General features: G+C 43.0%; 1 protein-coding gene across 2 annotated transcripts; it reads right to left on the minus strand.

Annotated features, from left to right (window-relative positions):
* Positions 1-528: 528 nt before the first annotated feature.
* On the minus strand, positions 529-14381 carry cldn19 (claudin 19). Of its 2 annotated transcripts, none has more exons than XM_063911939.1 (5): positions 13655-14381; positions 7626-7790; positions 7261-7345; positions 6093-6239; positions 529-1983 (listed from the first exon to the last, which is right to left on the minus strand). In XM_063911939.1, the coding sequence occupies exons 1-5, from the start codon at positions 13875-13877 to the stop codon at positions 1947-1949; spliced, it is 657 nt and encodes a 218-aa protein (XP_063768009.1). In that variant the 5' UTR covers positions 13878-14381; the 3' UTR covers positions 529-1946. The 2 variants fall into 2 exon arrangements, with proteins under 2 accessions (XP_063768009.1, XP_063768008.1); XM_063911938.1 differs by having other exon boundaries at positions 529-1472; positions 13655-14379.
* Positions 14382-24323: the final 9942 nt, after the last annotated feature.

Here is a 24323-nt window from a genome sequence, read left to right on the forward strand (position 1 = left end):
TCCTTGAACCTTGAAATGCATTTTTGCACATAATTAAGGTTGTGGATTCTGTTCTGCATCTCTTACCGTGGAAACACACTGTCCTTCCAGCTGTCCATGGCAAGTAAAGGCAGGAAGAATGTCAAATAATCCTCGTTATGTACATATTGGCAGGTGGACATTGATTAGATAGTCATTTAATTAATCTATTAACGTTTTGGGGATCAATATAGAAGTGGTGTCACCAGCTGGGATGAAAATCTCGATACTTAATGAATGCAACTTCCTCTCACATTGAAGCAGACTCATTTTTGAATTAACAAGTGCTGTTTAGCTGAATGAGAGGAATTCTGCAGCCTTGTAGTCATTTGTAGTAGTGGTGAGCAAAATGTGAGTCCGCCTCAGAGAGCGTGCTACAGTCCACTGGAGCAGAAGTGGAATTCCACGTCTGCAATTATTGAACAACGGGGTGCAAAGGAAGTATTTGAGCTGGAGAGGAGGGGAGCGGTGAGAAAAGTCAGGCAAGGAAACAAGTGAAAAAGCACTGACTCATGACCAAATCCATTTTTATTCCTCTGTTTACTTTATTCTAAAAGAAACAGACAGGGGTATACTGTGAATGAGATGATACACAACATTGAGGAGGTAAATATTAGAGAAAGGAATGACATGGTAAATAAATGCAGGCATCAGAAGGGCATTTTGAACACTCAGAAAACTGGCGTTCCTTAGTACAGGAGACAACACACAGTACAGTACGTCCTTTACAGTCAATAATACAATGACTCTGTCGCTTACTCAAAATCATATTGGCACTTGAAACTAAATGAATGTACTGGGTATATCCTCAATCCAGGCTACTCGGTAACAGGCACACAGCTTATTACAAACAGTGGCATAAGGCACTATGCTTAAGATCAATCGTATGTAGTTGTTGTTTCATAAGTGGTACTTAAGAGTAGCTTCACATTCATTTTCAGAAATCCAACAATAGAAAAAAGGCACACAGAACGGCCGGCAGAGGAACTATGACCACAGACTTTAACGAATCCATGAAGTCAAAAAGAAAACATACATGTGCACAAACATGTGTTATAAGGCACTGTAGTAACACATTATATATGTAGTAAAAATAAAGAATAGGTGGTATGTACACCCGGGCTTTTAACATGTTACAGAACAAACATACCCTGAATTACTGTTTCTCCTGAAGTCAACAAAACAGACAAGACCAGGATATCTCCAAACTACTGAAACGACTACGGCATTAGGACACTTTTTTTGAACTTCAACAAAGACTCAAATTGATGTTGCTGCTTTTAAAAAAGGTTGCTTCTCTTACTTTAATTGTGTTTCTGTTTGTCTGTTTTTGAATTCCTCAGTGGGAGGGTTTTGTCTGTTGACAGAATCTAAACCAATGGTAAGGCCAGAAGACTCTCCCAAACTACAAGTACTGCTCCCTTTTCTCTGGTGGGGTACTTTTAACATTTGGTCTGCAATTCAAAAGGGAAAAAAAAGACACGTTTCAGTCAAAGTACAGTCACAGCGCACACACAAAAAAAACCTAAAGAAACATTTACAAAAACACCCAGAGGTCATAGGATATGAGCGAAATCATAAATCAGCGCAACAGAACCTCAAAGGGTTTCTAAATATTGTTAACTTTCCACCAAACGTGAGACAGAGGAGGGGGTTGGGAGGGTTGAAATGGAGGTCGTCTTATTTCTCACATATCCTTAAAGAGTCCATATTTACAGAAAAAGGCTCAGAAGGTTGGAGGGGGAAATGGGAGAAGACAATTCATCTTGATTCCCAACAAGACTGATAAGGTGCAGATGAGGAAAAAGAGAGAATATTCTACGATCCAAATTTAGGTTTCTAAGCGATAACGTGGGGGGGGGGGGGGTAAGGAGGGAAGACAGTGGTTGGACAGTCGGGACAGTCCTCGATAATGAGGCGGGGGCTGATCAGTCAGGGAAACTAGTTTCACTCAACAACTCTGCCCTGAATTAGAGGAGAGAAGAAGACAGTCAGAGAAGAACAGGATTAGAGGACAGGAGGGGAAATAAGAGACACATCAAGGACCGCTCAGAATCTCCAACAGCTGGTTAGGGTTAGTGAGAAAGAAACTAGGTTAGGGTTAGTGAGAAAGAAACTAGGGTTGGGGTTAGTGAGAAAGAAACTAGGGTTAGGGTTAGTGAGAAAGAAACTAGGGTTGGGGTTAGTGAGAAAGAAAGAAACTAGGGTTAGGGTTAGTGAGAAAGAAACTAGGGTTGGGGTTAGTGAGAAAGAAACTAGGGTTAGGGTTAGTGAGAAAGAAACTAGGGTTGGGGTTAGTGAGAAAGAAACTAGGGTTAGGGTTAGTGAGAAAGAAACTAGGGTTGGGGTTAATGAGAAAGAAACTAGGGTTAGGGTTGGTGATACAGAAAGGGTTGTGATCGAATTGTCATTTATACTTAGCAAGGTCCCTGTCCGGATTCTCTGGATGATAGGAAAGACGCTTTAATGCTTCCTTTATAATCTCCTTTAGTTTAGACTACATTGCTCTATGCTTGACCAAAAGAAAGGAGGTAATGCCACTCTACGATACATTGCGCAACATTCAGAAACAACCGATGTAGATCAAGAAAAAGTAAGTTGCGGTGCTTATTCAGCATTTTCCAATTCATGCTTAACTTACCAAAGTGCCCAAGCAGAAGACAGAATACGAACACTTATTAAAAATGTAAACTGAGCAAATAAAGTTTTGGTTTTCTTAAATTTCAACTCTAAAACCTGTTCTAATGGTATGAATACGTTTTAATTGGAGTGTGTGGCTCAGACTCATTTTTGACCTTGAAATCCAGTCCTTGGTAATGTAGAATAGATGTGTCACCGCTGTCCACTTCCTTAAAACAGCACCATAGGAACGTTCAGTGCAAAGTACAATATCTAGATGCTTTATTGGAGTCCCTTGTACGGAAAATTGTAGTTAACCACCGTAAATACAACGCCCAGTGTGGGTACGGTCAGATTTTCCTAGCCCCACAGTCTCCTTTCCTGAGTCCTAATGAATTCTCCTATCATCTTTCCTTTACGCCATGACTTTTTTCACTGAGTTTTAGGAAAAGTGTTTAGCAAAAGACAGAGGACCTGATCTCCTTTGACAATTCCACCACAACGAAGGATTTATTGGGGGTTAAAATGATGTTAGCAAAGAAAAAAGTGTCGGTCATCTACATTTTAAGAGATGAAGAATGTCAAATAAATATTAATAATAAAGGACTGGAAGGGAAACTACGTTAGCTACTTGTTCATTAGCTATTTCTTGACCTTTTGAAGGATAGGTTTATTAGCTTTCTTGCTGGGAGTGAGATGAGAAGACCCTCCTCAATAAGAATCTAGAACTGCAAGGTTTGTTTTTCTCTTTGGACGTAGCTCTACAGGTAGTTCTTCATCAGACTTGTTGTTGCGCAATCCCCATTCAAAGCACAGCTGCTAATGACAGTCGGGTGACGCCTGACATCCCCCTTTTATTTATTCTATTGACCTAGCAACCCCCACCCCCCACCCCCCTCACCAATCTGACAAAAACAGAGCACTCCAGAAACAAGTGTCTGCCGAAAAGAGAGGCCGGAAATGGGGAAGCAATTCTAAGAAAAGTTAATGGCCTTATTATCCTGAACCGTGATGGACAGGCTCTCTCAGAAACAGGAGCAAGGGATGTGTGTGAGGGAGCATCGAGAGGGAACTCAAGAGTCAATTAAGCCCTCTGTTGAGTTTGACGGGCTCTAATGGGAGGCACTTTCAAAAAATGAGGCAGAAAATCTTCATCCCCTGAAGTTCTACTGCAGAATATTATTTAAAAGCATCCTGCTAGCTTACATGAACTATATTTGTACTATAGTTTATGATCTGCTGTGAGATGACCCATGGGAAGTGCATGAGTTAGCTCAGACTGCTTCGGTTATACAGGAGATTACAAGGAGTGTATGAAATGACGGTGTTAGGAGATGGAGGTTGGTGATCAAGTGTTTGTTTTTTAGCGTAAAAATGATGATCATTAACAGCATTCATACTTAATGAAACTCCTTCAGAACAACCATTCATCTCCACTCCTGCAGTTCACATTGTGTCTTCATGCTCAGATGGTCGCTATTTGAGAACTAGCCACGTGTTTTTAGGGCAGGATGTTTGTCAGCAGTAAGAAAAAACGGACGCTTGAGGCCTTCATTACACGGGACGCTGAACCTACCTGCATCCTAATTGGCATTTTGGTTAGGCTAACCCAGGGGTGTCCAAAGTACGGCCCGGGGGCCATTTTGAATCGGCCCTCTGCACATTCTAAAAGTATAATGAATACGGCCCACAAATTAAACTTCTGCTTCTCTTATTTTGTACTTCTCAAATGTATATGTTCAAATATATTAATGAGCCCAATTTAAAATAAATTCAGTCATTTAGAATTTAAAACATGTTCTAACAAATCTGAGTTGATTAAAAAAAAACCAACAACTTATTTCTATAACCAGCTTGAAATGGAACCTTCATATTTACTCTGATTATCAGCACTCTGAGGCTTCTGTTTTAAGGAATGAGCTGCCAACAAAATAAATGAACCCCTAAAGACAGACGGGATGTAGGCTGTTCTTTCCTTAAACCATTTTCAAGTATTGCGCATTATTCACCTACATTTGATTTGTTTTGCTAACTTATAACTTCACTTTTGAGACGGTATTCACCTCTAGAAGCGGCCCAGCTCTCCGTGTATTTTTCTGTATGTGGCCCTCGGTGAAATAGGTTTGGACACCCCTGGGCTAACCAATCAACTGTCTTCATTAGGCTACTGCGATCAAGTCCTTGTGATTTTTCCTTGGAATTTTGCTGTGGTTTTACAACCCGGAGATGATTTAAAGTCAACAAATAAAAACTGCTAATTGGTGTGTGTTTTATTGGCTGATTTTTAAAGACTTTGACCTCTTTTTAAACGTCTGGGTCTCCATAGGACTACTTTACCTGATGGGTTTCTCACTCCTTTTTATCAAGCAAAATTAGGCAGTTCATTTCTTCATATTTTGCGTAGGTTAGGGACTTCCAGTGGTGGAGGAAGTATTCAGATTTTTTAATTCAGGACTTTCTTTCCCTTCACACAATGTAACTGCACCAGTGGAGAGTGAACACACAGAGCAATATGGAGGCAATACACAGATGCAGCTCCAACCAGGAAGCAAAGGACATGCTAATGAACAAGTTTTGCAGTGGTGCTATTTCTAGCTCCATGTCCATTCTCTCTGCTTTGATACCTTTTATTTGAAAGTGGTGAGTGTTTGTGGTCAAATCTAAGCAGCTGCTTCTAATTGAAGTAGATAAATAATGACATTACGGCACATAGAGAGGTTTCCGTTCCCCATAAAGTGGTGCAGTGATGACGTATTTTCGGACCCAGAAGTTAGCATCGCAAACGCTCCCTTAACAAAAAAACCATGGACAATTTTTCCATTGGATTTTTAAATATTGCAGGGAAATAAGCTCTGTGGCGAACACACGTGGGATACTCTCCAGATATTTACAGTAAATGTAATCACCAGAAGTGAAAGGCTAACGTTAGGCTGTACATCATGGTAACTTCATGTCACTGACGCTGAGCTAAAGGCATGTAGCGGTCCAATTAAGTCACTTGTTAGCAACAGCTGTTTTTATGACACATACAGGACATTCATGAGTGGGGTATCTACTGACTATCTTACGTTGTAGAACAAATAGTCTCTTTAGCTTGTGTTAACCACAGACCTTATTTCATTGATCTAGAGACGAGGGAACCAGAAGTGCTAAAATGCTAACTCATCTACGGGTCCGGGACTCATTACTGCACCACTCTACTGAACGCTTTGAATCGTTATGAGCTGGATGGTTGACATACTGTATGAAGGTTATATTAAGCCACCAAAAGACATGCTGCTGGTGGATACTGTGTGTAATAATGTGTGTGTTCCTGTGTCTGTGTGTGAGTCCTACGCGTGATAGTCTCTTTGTGTTTTGTTTGGTATAATCTGATGGAGGAGGGGGCTTGCCAAGCGTGTCCGATGCTCTCTGTTTGAGTGGCTGCTGGGAGGGGGGGTGAGGTTTACACGTACTCCCTGGCTGTGGAGGGCTGTGATTGGCGGTAATACTGCTGCCCTCGCATGTCCTCTTTCGAGCAGGAGCAGCACAGCAGGGCGCCGCCCAACACCGTCAGACTGGCCGCGGCCCAGCCCACGAACAGGGCCGAACCAAACTCATACCTGTAAGAGAGAGAGGGGAGGAGAGGCTGTAAAGGAGACAGGTGTGCAGCATGGCTGAGGTTTAATGTCTTCACTAGCTTGAAGATGTTATTAGAGTGACTCTGAGTGATTGGTTGGCAAAAACAAGGTCCTTTTACCCATGAAATACCAAAGAATATCTATAAACCCACTTTACTAATTCATTATACACGTGTGGATATGACACTTCCTGTTGCATCGTCCTGTATTTCCTCATTTTGAGTTGAGTCATCCTTTGGGACTCCAAGGCATCAAATACAGCAGTAGATTAAAGCTTTAAACTAACCAGACTAACCTGTTATCTTAGTTGGTACCACTTTACAATAAGACTACCCTCTTAAAGGATTCATAAAGGGTTTATTAATCAGGTTGTAAACACTTTATTAATCATTAAGAACCATTTATAAACCAGTTCTAACATAGTTTCATACATCAACACAAGCTCACTATTTGGCAAAATGACTAAGCCTTATATTGGCTACCTATCTTCCTTCCTCTTCTTCATCAGTCAGCATCCTGGGTATCTGTCGTTCACTGAGTTGAGGATGCCGGCTGATGAAGAAGAGGAAGGAAGCTATGAAGCCACTATAAGGCTTAGCAGTACAGATAAATGTGGGCTCACTATTTGGCAAGCAGCCGGTCACAGTGGCCCTGTTTATCTCTCGTCTTATAAAAGCTTATTAATGATTTATAAAGTGTAAGTCACAACCGGATTAATAAATGAAGTACAAACTATTCATAAACCCTTTATAAGGATCGTCTTATTGTAATGTGGTACCTCTTAATTGACGCAAGCTAAGAAAGATGACATTTTAACTCATTCAAAAAAAAACATCACTAACGTAGTTTCTTAACCCAAAACCCCAATCTTTTTCGGGTTTGAACAAGGAAGCTTTGTTGCCTCAACCTAACTTAAGTCAAGTAAGAATGTACTGTCACATGTGCACGGTTGCATGTATAATCTCAATGTTCTGTTGAGGTACTGTGCAGCTCTTTCACATACCTTGCGTTGGGCGGTGTGTTTGGGTTGAAGAACTGATAGGACACCTGAGTGGCATACCAGGACACAGACACCAGTGTGCATAGACCTGTGGGGGGACAACAGATTAATGAGATTGCTGCATTAATGCTCTGGATCAGCTTAAGCCTGCAGCATTCCCTGCAGCAACACACAGATGAGTCCTGATTCAGTTAATGTTCTCCCCTGGGCTCGTGGTTTATGGCTGAGGTCAGCATCTAAAATGACCACTTCCTGTTTACAGCAGGGACTCTAATTACAGGAGAAGACCCCATTGAGAGATTCAGTCTAGACATATACCCCTCTCTTGCTAAATGTTATTGGTTGCATGAACAGCAGAAATCTCTCACCTGCGAGCAGGAAGAGAGCTCCTCCGGTCACAGCGATGCGGGTCTTGGTGGCCGGGTTGTTATCTCCCACTTTAGTGCACTTCATGCCCACCACGCTGATGATGATGCCCATGAAGCCCAGCAGCACCGACACCACCATTAGGGCCCGGCATGTCTGGATGTGGACTAGATAAAGAAAGGAAGAGGAGGAGGCGGAGATACAATAGAAGATATGGAAAAAAGGGAGAGTGAGGAGATGAAAAACAGTCGATGACTTGGAACAAAACACACATTTCTGGACATTAAAGTGATCATTAGACGGGAATGAAGCTACAGACGCGGGATTGATGCCCGACCGCACGCATTTCTGACAGAAAAGCTCATTAGGGAGAGTCCACCACTGTCCTGTTTCCCAGCAGAGGAATTCCAGCCTTTTAATTTCCAGAGGTGATTTGCCAAGCGTTTTGGAACTTAAACGATCTAGCAAGTCTTTCTCCGGATCATTCCAGTGTGGTTTTGTCTTCTGAAACATCTAATGTGCCGCCCACACAGGCCGCGGCGCACACATAACTCAGTGGGAGGAACATATTTACACACAAATGCACAAAATCTGCACCCATGCGTTGACTGTAGGTGGAGCAGACACAGATGAAACACACAGCTCTCTCTCTCACACGGAGCAGCTGTAGGAGGCCTGCTTTACATGTTCCACACAGTGGGATTAGTGTGGCTTTTTGTCACAAAGCAAGATTGTTTTCACGGGGCTGTCGCCACAGCGATCAGACGATGCTGCCTCAAATGCTCACAGAAGTGTTTGAAGCGATGCAAAGCGCTTAATGACACTGTCAGAGACTGATGGAGTGCGGCTTATTTACAACAGGCCAGGGAATTGTTGGAATCACAGCGGCGGTGGAAGGAAACATGCAAAGCCCAAATATCCTGATCTGATATCTGACAGAGCTGACAAATAGTTAAAGGGTTTTTAAAGAAAACACAAGTGAGCTTTTCATACAGGGTCACAGGCATCAGCGTCAAATAACATGGGCTTAAAGAGTACAGCACGAAATCATATAGTCACAAACACTTTGAATAGAATTAGGAAGTAAAACACAAAAGGATAGTTACAACTCTAACATCGATGTTCAGTCGGACAGGGTTAGGGTTTTAATGCTCCTCAAAGCTTCGGGGAAAAAAAGCAGAAGGTAAATCTTTTAGTTCTTTGTCTCAAAACGTCAAGTAGAACCATCAATGAATGTCTAACCCTAACCCTAAGGTTACCATAGAGTCTTAAAGTCAAACTGTTTCCAGATTCAAGAATAACCTCTTCCATGCTTTTAGATCAGAGTAGAATAGAATTGAATAATAAAGCAGAGTCTGTCAAAAGTTCAGAATGTTCTGGAGTTCTTTAAGCAGCACCAAAAAATACAGTAAGTTAATCTGGAGTGAGAGTCGATTAGCAATGGTTAAAAACAATAGAAGAAAGCTGCCAAAGATCAAGAAAAGAGCTGTTAAGAGGGTCTTAAGGGTCTTAAAAGTGTACATTTCCCGTCAAAACTCCTGCTAACAAGGTCAATACAACGTTCACTCTCATATAGAATATAATCTAATTTTTCCAGGATTTTTGAGCTTTTACTGGAGCTCCATGTTCTGGAGAACTGTTTCCCAATTCAAAATGTTTGTCATTGATTTAGACAGAAGAACGTCAGCTAAAAGCAATAGGAAAGCTTGAAAAACATCAAGAAAGGAGCTGTTAAAAGGATCTGAAAGGACCATTTCTAGTCAAAGCTTCAGTTTACAAGGTGAAGAATCCCCTGTCACTCTTATCTAGAATTGTTTGACCAGAAACTAAAGTCAAAGTCACTTTAATCTCCAACGTTTCTGTAAAAAACTGCCTTAAACTACTACAGCATTTACGAGATTAGCAATCAAATTAAAATAGTAAATAATTGATTAGTTCAGAAATATTTGAGTTCTGTAGAAGTGTTCCCCAATTCAGAAATGATCGTTGTCATTGATTTAGACAGAAGTCTATTTAAAGGACCTTCAGTGACTATTTCAATTCAAAGCTTCAGTTTACAGGGTGAAGACTCAACTGTCACTCTGATCTAGAATGGTTTGAAGTCAAAGTCACACTAATCTTTAAGGTTTCTATTTAAAAAATGGCCTTAAATGACTATTTACGAGATCAGCAATAAGACTAAAGTAATACAAAATGGATTCATCTGTCACTGTTTTAGTTTTTTCCGGAGCTTAAAGTCGTGGGAAGAAAAGATAGTGGGCTTACATTGAGTGAATATATTTGTCAAATGGTTTCCCAATTCCAGAATGAGGCTTTCCATTGATTTAAAAAGAGGAACGTTAATTCAAAGCACTAGGAATGCTTGACGAAGATCTATTATAAGGACCTTAAGGTACAAGTTCAAGTCAATCTTCAGTTTACAGGGTGGAAAATCTACGTTCTCTCTAATCTAGCAGAGTTCAACCAGAAACTAAAGTCAGTCCCTTTAATCTTCAAGGTCTCTACAAAAACAAATCGCCTTAAACTACAATTAACAAGATGAGTCATGTCAATATTTGAGCTTTCCCTCACACATCAGGGTCTTCAGAGCTTTGGAGGAAAGAGCAATCGGACCTGTTGATGTTTTTGTCAAATTCCAATGTTAGGAATAAAGCTGGACATGACACAGAACCGGACTGTGTGAGAGCTTCAAACAGAGCTGTAGATCAACAGGAACCGAAAGTCATCATCTGTCATTGTGACACACACACACACACACACACACACACACACACACACACACACACACACACTGACACAATCATTCATGGCAAGCAGCAGTGAAGTAGCATTTCAGAAGCTGATCTGAAGGGACTTATGATCGGGTGTGGGGGGGGGGGGGGGGGGGGCGGGGGGGGCTCTTGGAGAGGATGGAACAAACTTTGAAGTCTGATTTATGGCTCCAAAGTTTCATTTGATGGAGTCTCTGAATAGTGTTCATCAGAGAGAGGTCTTTCCTTTCATCCGCTCTGAGGATTCCTCTTCCTCTCTGAGGGGGAGTCCAGAGGTCAGGGCCAAATCCGAGCGGTTGGTGACAAACTAGGTGGCCGACCGGGGGCTTTTGGGGTAAAGCAAAGGCTAAAAGAAGGAGGGAGGGGTGGGGGTGGGGAAGGCTGGTTCATCCACTAGGACTGATCTCTCCAGTGCCAAGGTTGGTAGTGCCACCCACATGCTTTCAATATGTGTGTGTGTGTGTGTGTGTGTGTGTGTGTGTGTGTGTGTGTGTGTGTGTGTGTGTGTGTGTGTGTGTGTGTGTGTGTGTGTGTGTGTGGTCCCATTGTGAGGTAACTGGTGACTCTGTTGTACGTTATATCTGTTTTCCCACTCGCGACTCGACCCCAATAAGCCACGCTGTTGCTTCGGCTGTTCCTCCAACACCTCAATCGCACATACTGCTAGCTCAAATACTCACAACAGCACCAAATGCCGATCAATCGACGGCGGGAAAATGATCTGAAATGCACCGTTTCCTTCTGTCTGACTAACATTTGCTAAAAACTGAAATACTTTTCTCGTCTAAAGTAACTATTTGTGATTTTAGAAGCTGTTCCGTCGGAGTGCCTGTGCTTGGGACCGAGTGTCTCAGTGGGGAAGTGGGGACGCGTTTCCAGGCATACTAAAATAACGGGTGTTTTTCTTTTGTCTTTTTGAGGGAATTTGATGCTGTCTCAAAAAGTACTGCTACACAATCAAGGCCCATGGTACACCACCACACACTCAACAACCCAGGAACATACCACCATTGTTGCGCAATACTGTATAACAGAATGAAAAAGTCAGAATTCTTTTGAAAAGTTAGAATTCTGAAGAAAATAAAACAGTTACTCTGAGGAAAATAAAACTACACTTCACATTTTTAATAGAGATATGTCTCTTTTGGTCGGATCCAATACATAATTCACCTGGCCTCATCAATCCTCTTTCGTTAAATCCTATCGCTGAATTCATTTTCCACTTTTTATTTGGAAGCTACTTCACTATTATATATTCAATTTTCACTCCTCCTTTCTTCTTTGATTGTGTACTCATTTCTTGAACACAACTAATACTGTTTTATGTTTGTCTTTATCGGTAAATGAAATGTAAATGTCCTCTCAAAGGAATCCTGATTGTGATTGGTCGACCATGAGAAACATATATGGCCTGAATCAATCACAGTTAATGGGGATTGATGTGTGACAGTTGCTTGACCACGCTGATCTTCTAAATCCCAAGATCCTCTCACACACTTTCATGGGAATTCCTTACGACAACCCGGAGACAACGTACAGCACAGGGTCACGGATAGGATGGAACAGATTGGCAGCAGCAGGTTATCGCGTCTTGCACATGACGCTAAGATGTCCCTGGTTCTGAAACCGCTGTCCTTTCAGCACCACCGCTCGCACTCATCTGAGAACCATCCTTCTCAACCGATCACCGTCTCCTCTGTGAACATCTAGACCGTTTGCAGTACGGCTGCTGGGAGCGCAGCACAGTCTGGTGAACAATCAGCTCCACCGTCACATGCTGCTCCCGCTGCGAATGTAGAACTCACATCAGTGGGATCAAACCCACGCCAAAGGGGGTGTTTCAATCAACATCCAGACCCGCGGTGTGCCCGTCTCTGACCTTTGGACACATGATTGGATGCTCATCTTGCTCCATTTCATAAATCTGTCTCGGGGAGGGTGGGGGGGGGGGAAGCACCTGATTGATCAAGAATGCTCGGATGATTGTGCTCTTAACCCCTTAAAGAAGAGTTTCCTCACTGTTGGTCTTCACACTGAGGCTGTGTTGACGGACAAATGGAACAATGTGCGCGTGTGGGGACGCCGGAGTGCATTCTGGGAATATCTCTGGTGTTTGGCTCAACACTGCTCTTTTCTTCTTCAAAACAGTCCCTATTCATACGCCAGGACAATACGCCGTTCTCATCGCTGCGACGAGCCAAAGGAGACGGGAGATCCGCTCACAGAAAGTGTTTTGATTTACACCAAATTTTGCAAAGTGCCTCACTTGTTGCTTCGAGGCGAGCGTGACAGCACACAGCAAGAGAGCACATACAACCACAGAGAAAAACAGAGGAAAAAGTCCTCATTGTTTTGTGACTTCTGACCGAACACCCCCCCCCCACACACCCCCTTCCTCGTCATAGTCTTTCATTAGCATCTCTAATAGGATGATTTAAGCAGACACTGAAGGGATGGATTCCTATAATCTGTGTGTCATTAATTATGAGGTCCCACTTACAGATTGGAGCTGACAAGAGGCTCATATTCCGAGCTAATTTATGTCTTAACCCCACATTCCTGACCCCCTCCCACTCCTCACACATTGCACTTCACGATGTTTAGGAGGTTCGATTTGAACAGAAGCGTTTTCATGTGAGATGTACAGCTTAATATGTCCCAGATAGCGAGAGCTCGGGGACATGTTTACCCTCTTTTATTTTTACAGCCACCGTTAACGGGCCAGTTACAATAACAGTTGTGATTCGGATTACAACCTCACAGATGTTCAGGAAGATGGATTGAAAGTGATGGTTGCACTGGATCCTCTCTTTTGTCATACTGGCTGATGAAACGTCACATTAAAGGTGATTAAACAAAGACAAACGGCCAAGACAAAAAATAACAAGCCTTTCTTTGTCTCGTCTACAAACTGATTAGCTTCACGCTTACCCCACTTAGATTTCCTTTCAGATGTTGTTAATTATATGAAGACAATAAACCCATGCCTTAATCATTTAGTTTCCTCAAATCAAATGCAGATTTTATTCCTGGTCAATTGTACGTTATAGAAAATCGTCTCTTCAGAGATTTTGATGTGATATTAAATGTCTGTTTCCTTGTTTTTGTCTTAAAATGTGTCCTTGATGGTCCAAATGGAGCTGCTGTGACGCAATGAAGGTATCATTGTATGGGTTAGGGTTGGGGTTAACCAACAGTCTAGAAACAATTGAAAGCATCAACAAGTCTTATGTCAATCCAATATCAAACACGGTACTCACTGTCCAGCGAGAGCATGGAGTCAAAGATCTTGCACTGCACCTGTCCCGTACTCTGCGAGGCGCAGCTCATCCACAGCCCCTCGTACAGACCCACGGCCGTGATGATGGCGTCGCCGGCGTACGAAGACTGCTTCCACTGGGGCAAGGCGACGGTGGAGATAATGCCGATCCATCCGCCCAACGCCAGGAAATAACCCAACAGCTGGAGACCTGAGTTGGCCATGCTTCTCTGAGCTCTGTCCCTGGACTTCTGTCTGCTCACGCTCTCTCACTCTCTGACTTACTGGGACTTACTGGTGTGTGAGCAGTCCTTGTGGACACACCTGTAGGAATCCTTTCACTTTTATTTCTCACTTTTTCTCGTCTCTATGTGGTAACTCTTTGCTTTCATCTGTGGATATATTTAACTCTTTCTTTTATTTCTCAATATCTCCGCGTCCTCGGCTGGTTTTTGCCCATCAGCTGTGACGATGTCTCCCCTTTAAGTCTGTCCTTGATCTCTCTGGGGTTCAGTCAAAGTGGAAAAGAAAGCCTTTTGAGTGGTCAGTGGTTCAGTTCATCAAGCATTGTCGCTGCACTGCCTCACTCTCTGCATGGCTTCTTCCAATCTTCACTCTCTCTGCTGCTGGTTCACTTTCCCCCCCGGCACTACAATCTTTCCATCTGCTCCAGGCTCAAGTGGCCCAATGAGGGGTGGCAGGGAAAAAAAGGGGGAAAAAAAGAACGTGAACACATAAAGTCCTTAACAGGCTGACCATTGAGGGATGGGGTGAAGGGCCGGCCTGTGATTGGGCTCCTCGGTGTTGTAGGAACGCCTACTGGGAAGGGAGAGAGGGATGGGCCGGTTGGAAAACAAGCACAGTTTCAAACAGAGAAAAACAGCAAAGGGAGAAATCATAATGACATGTTTGCTCTAAATGAAGGACAGCCAAGCATTTCTTGCAAAATACAGGAGTGCAGTGATGACGTATTTTTGACGGCTATCATCGCTACGGCTTCCTCGAATAAAGAAGAAGAAGAAGACATACTTTATTAATCCCTTACAGGGAAATTGCTTTCTCTGCTCTGTTGTGTTGACTCACATTAAACACACAGAGGATATACATGCACACACACAGAGGATATACATGCACACACAACCACATGCAGAGGAGAGGTGGCAGAGCAGAGAGGCAGCCAGGTACCCGGCGCCAAGGGAGCAGATAGAGGTTAGGTGCCTTGCTCAAGAGATTGTGCCAACACAAATCTAATATACATGTTTTGTTCCCCAAGATAATCCACAATATGATCACAGCTTTGTGACTTTCAACCATCAGGAGTAATACGTTAACGGGAGACGATAAAGGAACTACATCACAGACGGCTAAGCTCAAGGCTGCCTTGTGATAGAGTGATGACGTTTAGTAGTTTTTTCACATAGGAGCTTTGGGCATTCACGACTAGGGTATTTACTGACGTATTGTATGCCGTGGAATACACGCTCAAAAAACCATTCGATTTGAGACGATGGAGCCGGAAGTGTGACACATGGGAAGTCTTTTCTGGTTCTTTTCCAATTGAATCCAAACCATGCTTTAAAAGGTTTTCCGCCCCCGCTGTAGGTGCTGGATGAGGAGGAGGTGGTGGTAAAGTGCAACAAACACACGTAAATCAGCATCCAAACAATGCCCGGCTGAAAAGGACGTGTCACATCCAGACAGGCTCTCTGCAAATTATTGGGCCGCCGAGGCAAGCCTACCCCCATGACCATGGCAACGGCAACAAACGAAGAGAGGGGGGAGAAAGATAGAGAGAGTTCAACCGACTGTACATCCCTGCGAGCTGCAAGACACACTCCGTTTCTTCTGTGTGTCCGCAGAGCGCTGCAGAAAGCTCCTTTTTTTCCCACAGTTGCACGCCCTGCTTCGACTCGACTCATTACATTAGCTTCAATTCCCTTCAAGCGAACTCCCTAATTCTAATCTGCCAATTAGACCGTCCACACACCGTCTCAGAGGCCGCTTTCTCACATCTGTAAGAGACATGTCTCACCCACACCCTGCACACACACACACACACACACACACACACACACACACATGTACATCCTGTCTAGGCAACAAGCATGTTCGTGCCAAGGTTGCTTTTAACCACCGTTGGAGGAAGTATGTAGATTGTTTACCAGAAGTACTAATACCACACAGGATAAATATTTAGACACAAGTACAAGTCCAGCATGTAAAGATAGCCAAATGTATAACCAGCCAAACGTGTTCATTGAAGTGTTAAATGTTGTAAATACTCAAAAAAATCCACGTAATATTTAAAAAGCGACTGAAAAATAAAAAAGTGATTCTTAATAAATTATTAAATTATTGTATTGTTTAAAAATGCTAAATTCACAGTTTATAAGAAACCGCTATTTTTTAAACACTCCCTAAATGTCCTATTTTTTAAACTCAAATCTTAATTTCTGAAGGAACTAAAGCTGTTAAACAAATGCAGTTTAGCACAATATTTACATTTGAATTGTAGTGGAGCAGGAAAGAAAACACTCCAGTAAAGGGACATTATTTCAAACGTACCTTACTTAAGTGAATGTACTTTTTCATTCACATTGCTCTACAGACTTGAAATACCCAAAAATCACACCCACTAAGTGTAAACACTTAGATACGAGTAAAAGTCCTGCATTTAAAGCTCGCCAAATGTGCTTAAAGTAATAAAAGTAGCAGAGCATAACCATCAGCATGTGCTTCATGAAGTATTCAAAGTTGTTAATCCCAACAAAATCCATGTAAATATTTAAAAAGCGACTTAAAAATCTCAAAATGATTCCAGATAAATTATTTTCAAAAATGTTTGTTTAAAAATGCAATTCACATTCCCTCAATTTCTCAAAAAGCTGTTCTTACACTGTTGGCTGGTTTAATATATAACAAAAGATCATTTATTTCTAAAGAAACTAATAACCTAAGCTGTTAAATAAATATAGTGAGTTCGCGTACAATATTTCCTTCTGAATTGAAGGGTTTCGATGTCAACCAATTAAGAATAAACTCAAGTGCAATTACCATAAATGCATATTCAAGTACTTTACTTAAGTAAATGTGCTTTGTAACATTCAACCACTGCTTCTAACAGACTTGAAATGACCACAAATAACACTCACTAAGTATATATAGTGGGTAAACAAAGCAGGGTGTTGCTGGTGGTCAATCGTTCTGCTTTAACGAGCATCCGTTTGTCTCCACCTCGCCCTTTGATTGTTCCCTGACCTCCGCACCAATTGAACCTTGAACTTGATCTACCAGAGCATCACAAAACACCAGAACATGTGAACATCCATGTGACCGCACTTATCCGGCACTAAGTATGTCTTTGAAAACCCTAAACTACACACACATGAACACACACGAACACACACGCACACACACACACACACGCACAAATGGGTAGAAAGAGCCATACATGGAGGTCTACACATGGTTCAACCCAACCCTGGTGTATTATTCTCCTCCTCAACATCCACAACGTTCTTCTAGGTTTGCTTGTTGAGGGTGTGTTTATGTGTGAGCGTTAGCGGTGTGTGTTCAGGTTTGCTGTGTCTAATGAGGGGCTGGACATAAGGGGTGAGATGTGGTCTGAGCACAGAGGTCAGCTGAGCACCAAAGAGATGAAAGAGAGGCAAAACAAGGGCTCAGGTCCAGAGTAATGGGTGGAGCAGTGGGGGCTTTCTGATTTTGAATCATAACAACACTCTGACATTGGGGGTTATGGCGATACAAGTCCAAGGGAAGAATTCAAGGCTCTCTGAGCAAACACAGAGCGAGTCCTCATACCTACGAGAGAATACGTTGGTTGCATTTTTGACACTTTACAGCTTATCTAGACTCAATTCTGTTTGGAAGAAAATGTATTTTCTCCAATATTATGGTCGTTCTTTTAAACACTTCTTTGTTATGTTTAGGAAACATGAATCAAGGCTTAGGGTAAGTTATTGAAAAAAGTTAACTTTTAGTTTTTACAACCGACCAACCAACCCTCCATCCATCCATCCATCCATCCATCCATCCATCCATCCATCCATCCATCCATCCATCCATCCATCCATCCATCCATCCATCCATCCATCCATCCATCCATCCATCCATCCAACCAACCATCTATCCATCCATACAGTAAATGCATCCATCCATCCATCCATCCAACCAAACCACCAACCAACCGTCATCCATCCATCCATACATACAGTAAATGCATCCATCCATCCATCCATCCATCCATCCAACCAACCAACCAACCAACCCGTCATCCATCCATCCATACATACAGTAAATGCATCCATCCATCCATCCATCCATCCAACCATCCATCCATCCATCCATCCATCCATCCATCCAACCAACCATCCATCCATCCATCCATCCAACCAACCAACCAACCAACCAACCAACCCGTCATCCATCCATACATACATACAGTAAATGCATCCATCCATCCATCCATCCAACTAATCAACCAACCAACCAACCAACCCTCCATCCATCCATCCATCCATCCATCCATCCATCCATCCATCCATCCATCATTCATCCATCCATCCATCCATCCATCCATTCATCCATCATTCATCCATCCATTCATCCATCCATCCATCCATCATCCATCCATCCTTAATCAGAACCAGAATGAATTCAAAATACCAGACTTACTTTATATAAAAAGAGGCACACGTTATGAATAATAAAAACACAGTAAGGACAGAAAATGAATAACAGTACACCATGGTAAAAACACGAGGTAGCAGCAAAGTTTAAACAATGACGATATAAACCAACCCTCTATCAACAGAATGGGAAAACCAGTCACACTTCCGCGTATTATTAAACAAACTGTCTGTTCCTTAGTTTGTTTCAGGGTCCGTTTGCTTGGAGTTATCGCACCCTCTCAATCCCAGCAAAGAAGCGACTTGCAGGAAGTGAGGCTGAAACAACAATACACACTACGTGACGTTTTCATGTCTCCCTGGTCAGCGGCACAGGAAATGCACGGATGCCTGGCAATAACACTAAGTTTAGATAAAACTTATTAGGATCAACTTGATATTATTGCTTTCAACTAACCTAATACAGTTATGTGAAATGTGTGACATAATACATTTAATGAAAGTCAACGTTTCCGCTCTCTTTTTTAGATTGAAGGGATTTGGGTTGATTTTGAACTCTCAGTGGTCTTTCACTTTCACTTGTCTTCAAGTCAGTGACACAAAGTAAAACTTTCTATCTGTTTAAAGTTCCACTGGTTCTCCACCACCATCCCCTCCTCTCACTCCTCTCACTCCTCTTATCTCTTTGATATGACTCTCCCCCCAAACAGGAAACCAGTAAACGTGGTTAGCAGAGTCTCATACCCTTGCACACACAATTAAGACATCGGGAGCCTATCAGATTAGCCGGAGTAGTCAGGGTTACAGTGAGACACATGTGGACATGTAAACAGAATTGGAGGAGCATTATGTAACACAACAGGGAGGTTGTGGATTAGTCTATTTAAAGAAACAGATAGGGATTACTCAGCTCCACTTTGATGTCACATGAAAGACATTTGTATGCATCTGGAAGAAATAGACATCACTGAGAACCCGTAGAGGACTGGTATTCCCAGAGACCTCCACTACACTGTAATCACAGTCCGTCGAGTCTGTCCCATGAATGTTTTCCACCCACATGAGAAGATGGCATCTGAGTGAATGCTAACCCAGCGCAGACATTAATAATGTATGTCTGGGCCCCGAGGAGAGCTGGTTCAAGTGGACTGTTGGCTCTGCTCATTATAAAATTGAACAGGGCATCTTTTCCACAAATTACACAGCAGCATCAAGTGGTGTGACACATAATGAAGCGAGGAGAAAAACAGGCTGAGAGTTTGGATGTTATTCTTGTTGGCTAATTGCTCTGATTACGTCAATTAGGATACTTAAATCTTCCTGTGAGAGGTCGCTGAAAGCCCTTTGCATGAATGGTCCAAAGTCTCATTACATCTTTACAGAGGGAGCACGTTGTCCGGAGTCTTTTCATCCCACTGTTTCCCAAACTCGCTGTGGTCGACCTTGCTTTCATGCCGGGTAGTTGTTGGGTCAGCGCCTTCTGGGGATGGTAGTAGTGAGGCGTGTGACGGAGTGGAAGGAGACCCATCCTTTGGAACAGATGGGTCTCCTTCCACTCTGTCTTTTATCTGAAGCTGGAAGGAGCTTTATTGTAGTTAAAGATTAATTCAGGACTCTCAGAAAATGACTGATTTTAATGGAGTCCTCAGAAAAACATGTAGAAAAGGATTAGATTACCTCAATATCAGATCCAATGGGAATCAATTAAGGGGAATAAAATATCAATGAGATTGTTTTACTTAAGAGATCTACCATAAGGAGACCCATCCTTTCCACCTAACCTCCCTCTCCCTCCCTTCCCTTACACCTACACACCAGAGGATGCATGGTTCAGTGGGTGTCATCAGTTCCTCCCTCTCCCCATCGTCTCTTCCCACCTCTCTCCCTCTCCCCAGATTTTCCAGACCCCTGCCGCACTAAGCCGAGCTTAAGAGTCAGCTGAGTTGATCAAAGACCGTAGCCATGTTGTGGCTAACAAGAGGAGAGAGTTCCCAACGACACAGGACCTCCCAGGGGATCCACCGCCATAGAGCTACTGTAACTAGAAAGGACTTGGAGGGACACAGTAGGGGGAAGGTGTACCGACCGATAGCTGTCCGGTTTTCTGGGAAATGTTCAAGTTGAGCTTGGGTCTACTTTCCGAGTCAGAACTAAAAATGGGAAAGCAGCGTTCAGGTATATCTGAAATAAACTACCAGAAACCTGCAGGTCTCCACTTTTAAATCCAGCTTAAAGACTTTTCCTTTTGCAACTGCTTTTAATTGAACTATTCATATCTGAATGTGTTGGAATGTGCTGTATAAATAAACTTGCCTTGGTACATTTGGTCTGCTTGCTCTAGTGATTTTCTATCTGCAGAGAGAGCCACCACCTAGCATCCCCCACCAATGAGGGGAAGGCCCAGGTCTTGTTCCCACCACTCTCCACCCTCTCACCTCACAACCACCCCTCCCTCCTCCTTCTCCATGCACCTTTATCGTCATCCTCTTCCAGTTTCCTCTGCATGATCAGCCCCATTTTCTTTACTCTAATTAGACGTAGCAGGCTTTCCCTCCCATTTCTTCTTTTGTCCTTCATGACCTTTTCCCTCTCTTTTCCCTCAGATATGTAGATAGAATAGAATCGGAGGATGAAGCCCTCTTTATTTGTCACATACATGCACACAGCAGAGCACACACAGTGAAATTGGTCCTCTGCATTTAACCCTTCCTAGTACTAGGAGCAGTGGGCAGCTATTGTGCAGCGCCCGGGGAGCAATGCGGAGGGGGGATTGGAGGTGTCCGGTGCCTTGCTCAAGGGCACCACAGCAGGGCCTAGGAGGTGAACTGGGACCTCTCCAAGTAGCAGTCCACCTTCCATATTTTTTCAAGTCTGTTCGGGGAATTGAACCGGCGACCCTACGATTCCCAATCCCCTACTGACTGAGCCACTGCTGGACTGTGTGGAAATAGTTAAATTATCCATCTGTTAAAATGTGTCAAATTAAAACATGACAGTGTTAACATGGACATTCCTAAAGTGCAGTCTGATGTGAGGCAGTGAAGGCAACGGGGAAAAGTGAAAGAAGGTCAATGAGAGAATGTTATTAACTGTTCATTTTTAATTGAGGTCTTAGCTTCATATGGAGCCGTGACCTATTGATCACAGCCCCAGAAAAGCCATAAATGCTCCTTACAATCCAGTGACCCTATACACTCAGACAGATCAATCACAGGCTAACAAACAGAGACAGACGTCCCAGCTCACATTCATACCAACAGGTTATTTAGAGTCAATAATCCACCAACCTCACACCTGCATTTCCCTTGAAAACCTACACTAACCCGGAAAAGCATGCAAACTTAAAGTAGGGAAATCAATACCAAATTGTAAAGTAAAAGTCCTGCCTTCAAAATCTTACTCAAAGAGGCCCAACTCTTTTTTTCCCCTTTCCTGTAGTGTGTTATATAGGTTTTAGTGCACGTGAATGGTCTGCAGAGGCTAAAATCCCTGTGTCCCGCCCCTCCATGCCTGAAACGCTTCCATTGGACTGCTTTGTTTACTTCCGGAACGTAGTGACATCATTATCGCTTCTATTGGCTAGAGCTACAACACATTGTGCGTGATATGGCTAAGGGGCGGGACATCTCTAACAGCTGGACCAATCACAACAGAACCGGCCAACTAACAAATCATTTTGTAAAAGGCATTTATAAATGATTGTGTTTTTAAGATGAGTTCTTCAACGTGTTAGTTTAGGTGAATTAGTGTCTGATATTCCAGTGTAAACAGCTCAAAATAGCGGACAGGGTTTCTTTTATTCCAAGATGTGGACTTTAACGATGTTATGATTGATCTGAATTCGACTCTTAATGAGATATTTTTTTCCTCGGCCCATTCTCTCTATTTCTTCTCCATCTTCTCCAGGTCTCCTGCTCTTTATCCACCGCACAAACTCCATTATCCAGCTTGCGCTTTGTCCCTTTATTCTACCGTCATTTCCTTCCTGCCCTCTACCTCTTGGCACTCCATTACTCGCCTCCTCTTGTACCGTACGCTCGCTGGAACCAAATCTCTGGCACCTGCATGTCAGGGCTCTCTCCGGTTCCTTGAATTCCTCAAAGCACTGTTCTGATCAGGAAGTCAGGTACCTAAAGGGGAGAGGAGAAAGGGGGAAAATGCTGAACGGGGAACAGTGCACATTTATCTGAAGCTGGAAGGAGCTTTATTGTAAAGGTTAAGCTAGGGCTCTCAGAAAATGACTGCGTTTAACGGGGTCCTCATTTTGCTCTTGAGTGGGGACTCTGATTTTCTCTGTAGCTGTACAGCTTCCACTTGCCCTGAGTCGGCCCACATGAGAGGACGTTTGATTGACAGCAAGGTTGGGAAGGTTACTTTAGAAGTGTATTCTGTCACAATTATTAGCTGAGGGTAGAACAGGGAATCACTAACCTAAGCTGGGTATCAAAATATATAACTTATGTAACTTCGATTACTTTTGGATCACCTCAATATCAAATGTAACTCAAATAAATACAAGAGGAAAGGCCTGAGAAAAGAAGAAACCCTTATAAAGGTTTGTTCTTGTTGAACCACAATGGCAAACAATTAACCACGGCACTTTGGAGAAGAGCACAGCTTCAATTGGATTTGGCATCGTAAGATTCGAAGCTACGTTGGCATTGACTGTATTTACGGACCAAGGATAAATAAAGAGAACTGGGGGTTTGGACCCGATGCTATCCACCATGACGGCGTTGATGGGAAAAATGGTGACGTCATGACACATCACCACCTGGGCTCTGGGCATTGGAAAGACAACTGGTTCGAATTGGAGGCCTATTTGTCAAATGAAGACGTCTCTTCTGGTTGTTACGTTGAAGACACACTGGGTGATGCTTGGCTTCCTGCTTCCCATTTACAAAGACATATAGGAGAATGCAGTTGTTGGGAGGGATAGATGTTAGCATGAGGACACAGGACGTAGCGTCAGTGGATTTTTAAACAGATATATTTGACAAAACGTGCAAAAGGTGGAGGATTACTTGGGAAGTGAAGGAGACAAACAGGGGAGAGTTCCTCCTTCACAAGACAGCAGGTACATGACACATTTTTGGAATAGCAGCCAATAAAAAGGTGGCAAAGAGTGTGAGAAGAGTTTTGTAGACACTAGTATCTAAACAGTGGTCCAACTGCTCCCAGTCAACACCTTGTCACTTGCAGAGTTGAGGTGTGTTTGTGGAAATGTTAAACATTTACATATGTCAGTGATTGAGACATAATCTTTGCATATAAATGAGCCAGACGAATAAAAAAGCATCAAAAAAGTGCTTATTTATCCCCAAAAACCGGGGGTTGAATCGTCTCGGACCCCCTTAAAGTGGTCCAGGTATCCTGACTGTTTATGTTAAGTTGTAACCACTACTTCTCTCCTGTAAGGGAATCAAGAAAGAGGAGGAAGTGCATTTTCTTCAGCGCTATACCTTGGTAAAGTTATACGGTAGCCTGCTTGTTGAATCAGCTGAGGGAGGACGTGAAGAGGCTGCAGAGGGTGAAGATGTAGAGTGTGTGGAGGTAGAGGAGGGGGGTCAGGGTTCGGTGTTTGGTTAAGGCCAGATGGCAGGAGAATGGCGTCTGTAGCCTCTGGTGTGTGTGCTGCGCAGCGAGGGCTGGCAGGAATGCTCCTCTTTTCTTTGCCTTCTCTCAGTGAGTGGAGACTCAGAAGAGTGCTATATAACCGTGGATTAAGCCCCACATTCCCTTTTTAATCTCCCTATAGTCACCCTCGGGCCCTATGCTGCCCTCCCTCCCATTGGACGTCTGTTGATGTTGGCCATACTGTATACACACTCACACACACACACACACACACACACATTGGCGGTCACTCGAGGCAAGTATGACTGTCCTCTCATCCTCGTTGAACTCTCCTCTCACTGTGGTAATTGTGTGCTGGTATTCAACGAACACATTGACCGGGCTGATGCAGGGAATCAGGAATCAGGATACAAAAACTGTGTTCCCTTACAGTTACATTAAAGA

Source organism: Eleginops maclovinus, chromosome 20 (genome assembly GCF_036324505.1).
Source record: "Eleginops maclovinus isolate JMC-PN-2008 ecotype Puerto Natales chromosome 20, JC_Emac_rtc_rv5, whole genome shotgun sequence".
NCBI classification, from domain to species: domain Eukaryota; kingdom Metazoa; phylum Chordata; class Actinopteri; order Perciformes; family Eleginopidae; genus Eleginops; species Eleginops maclovinus.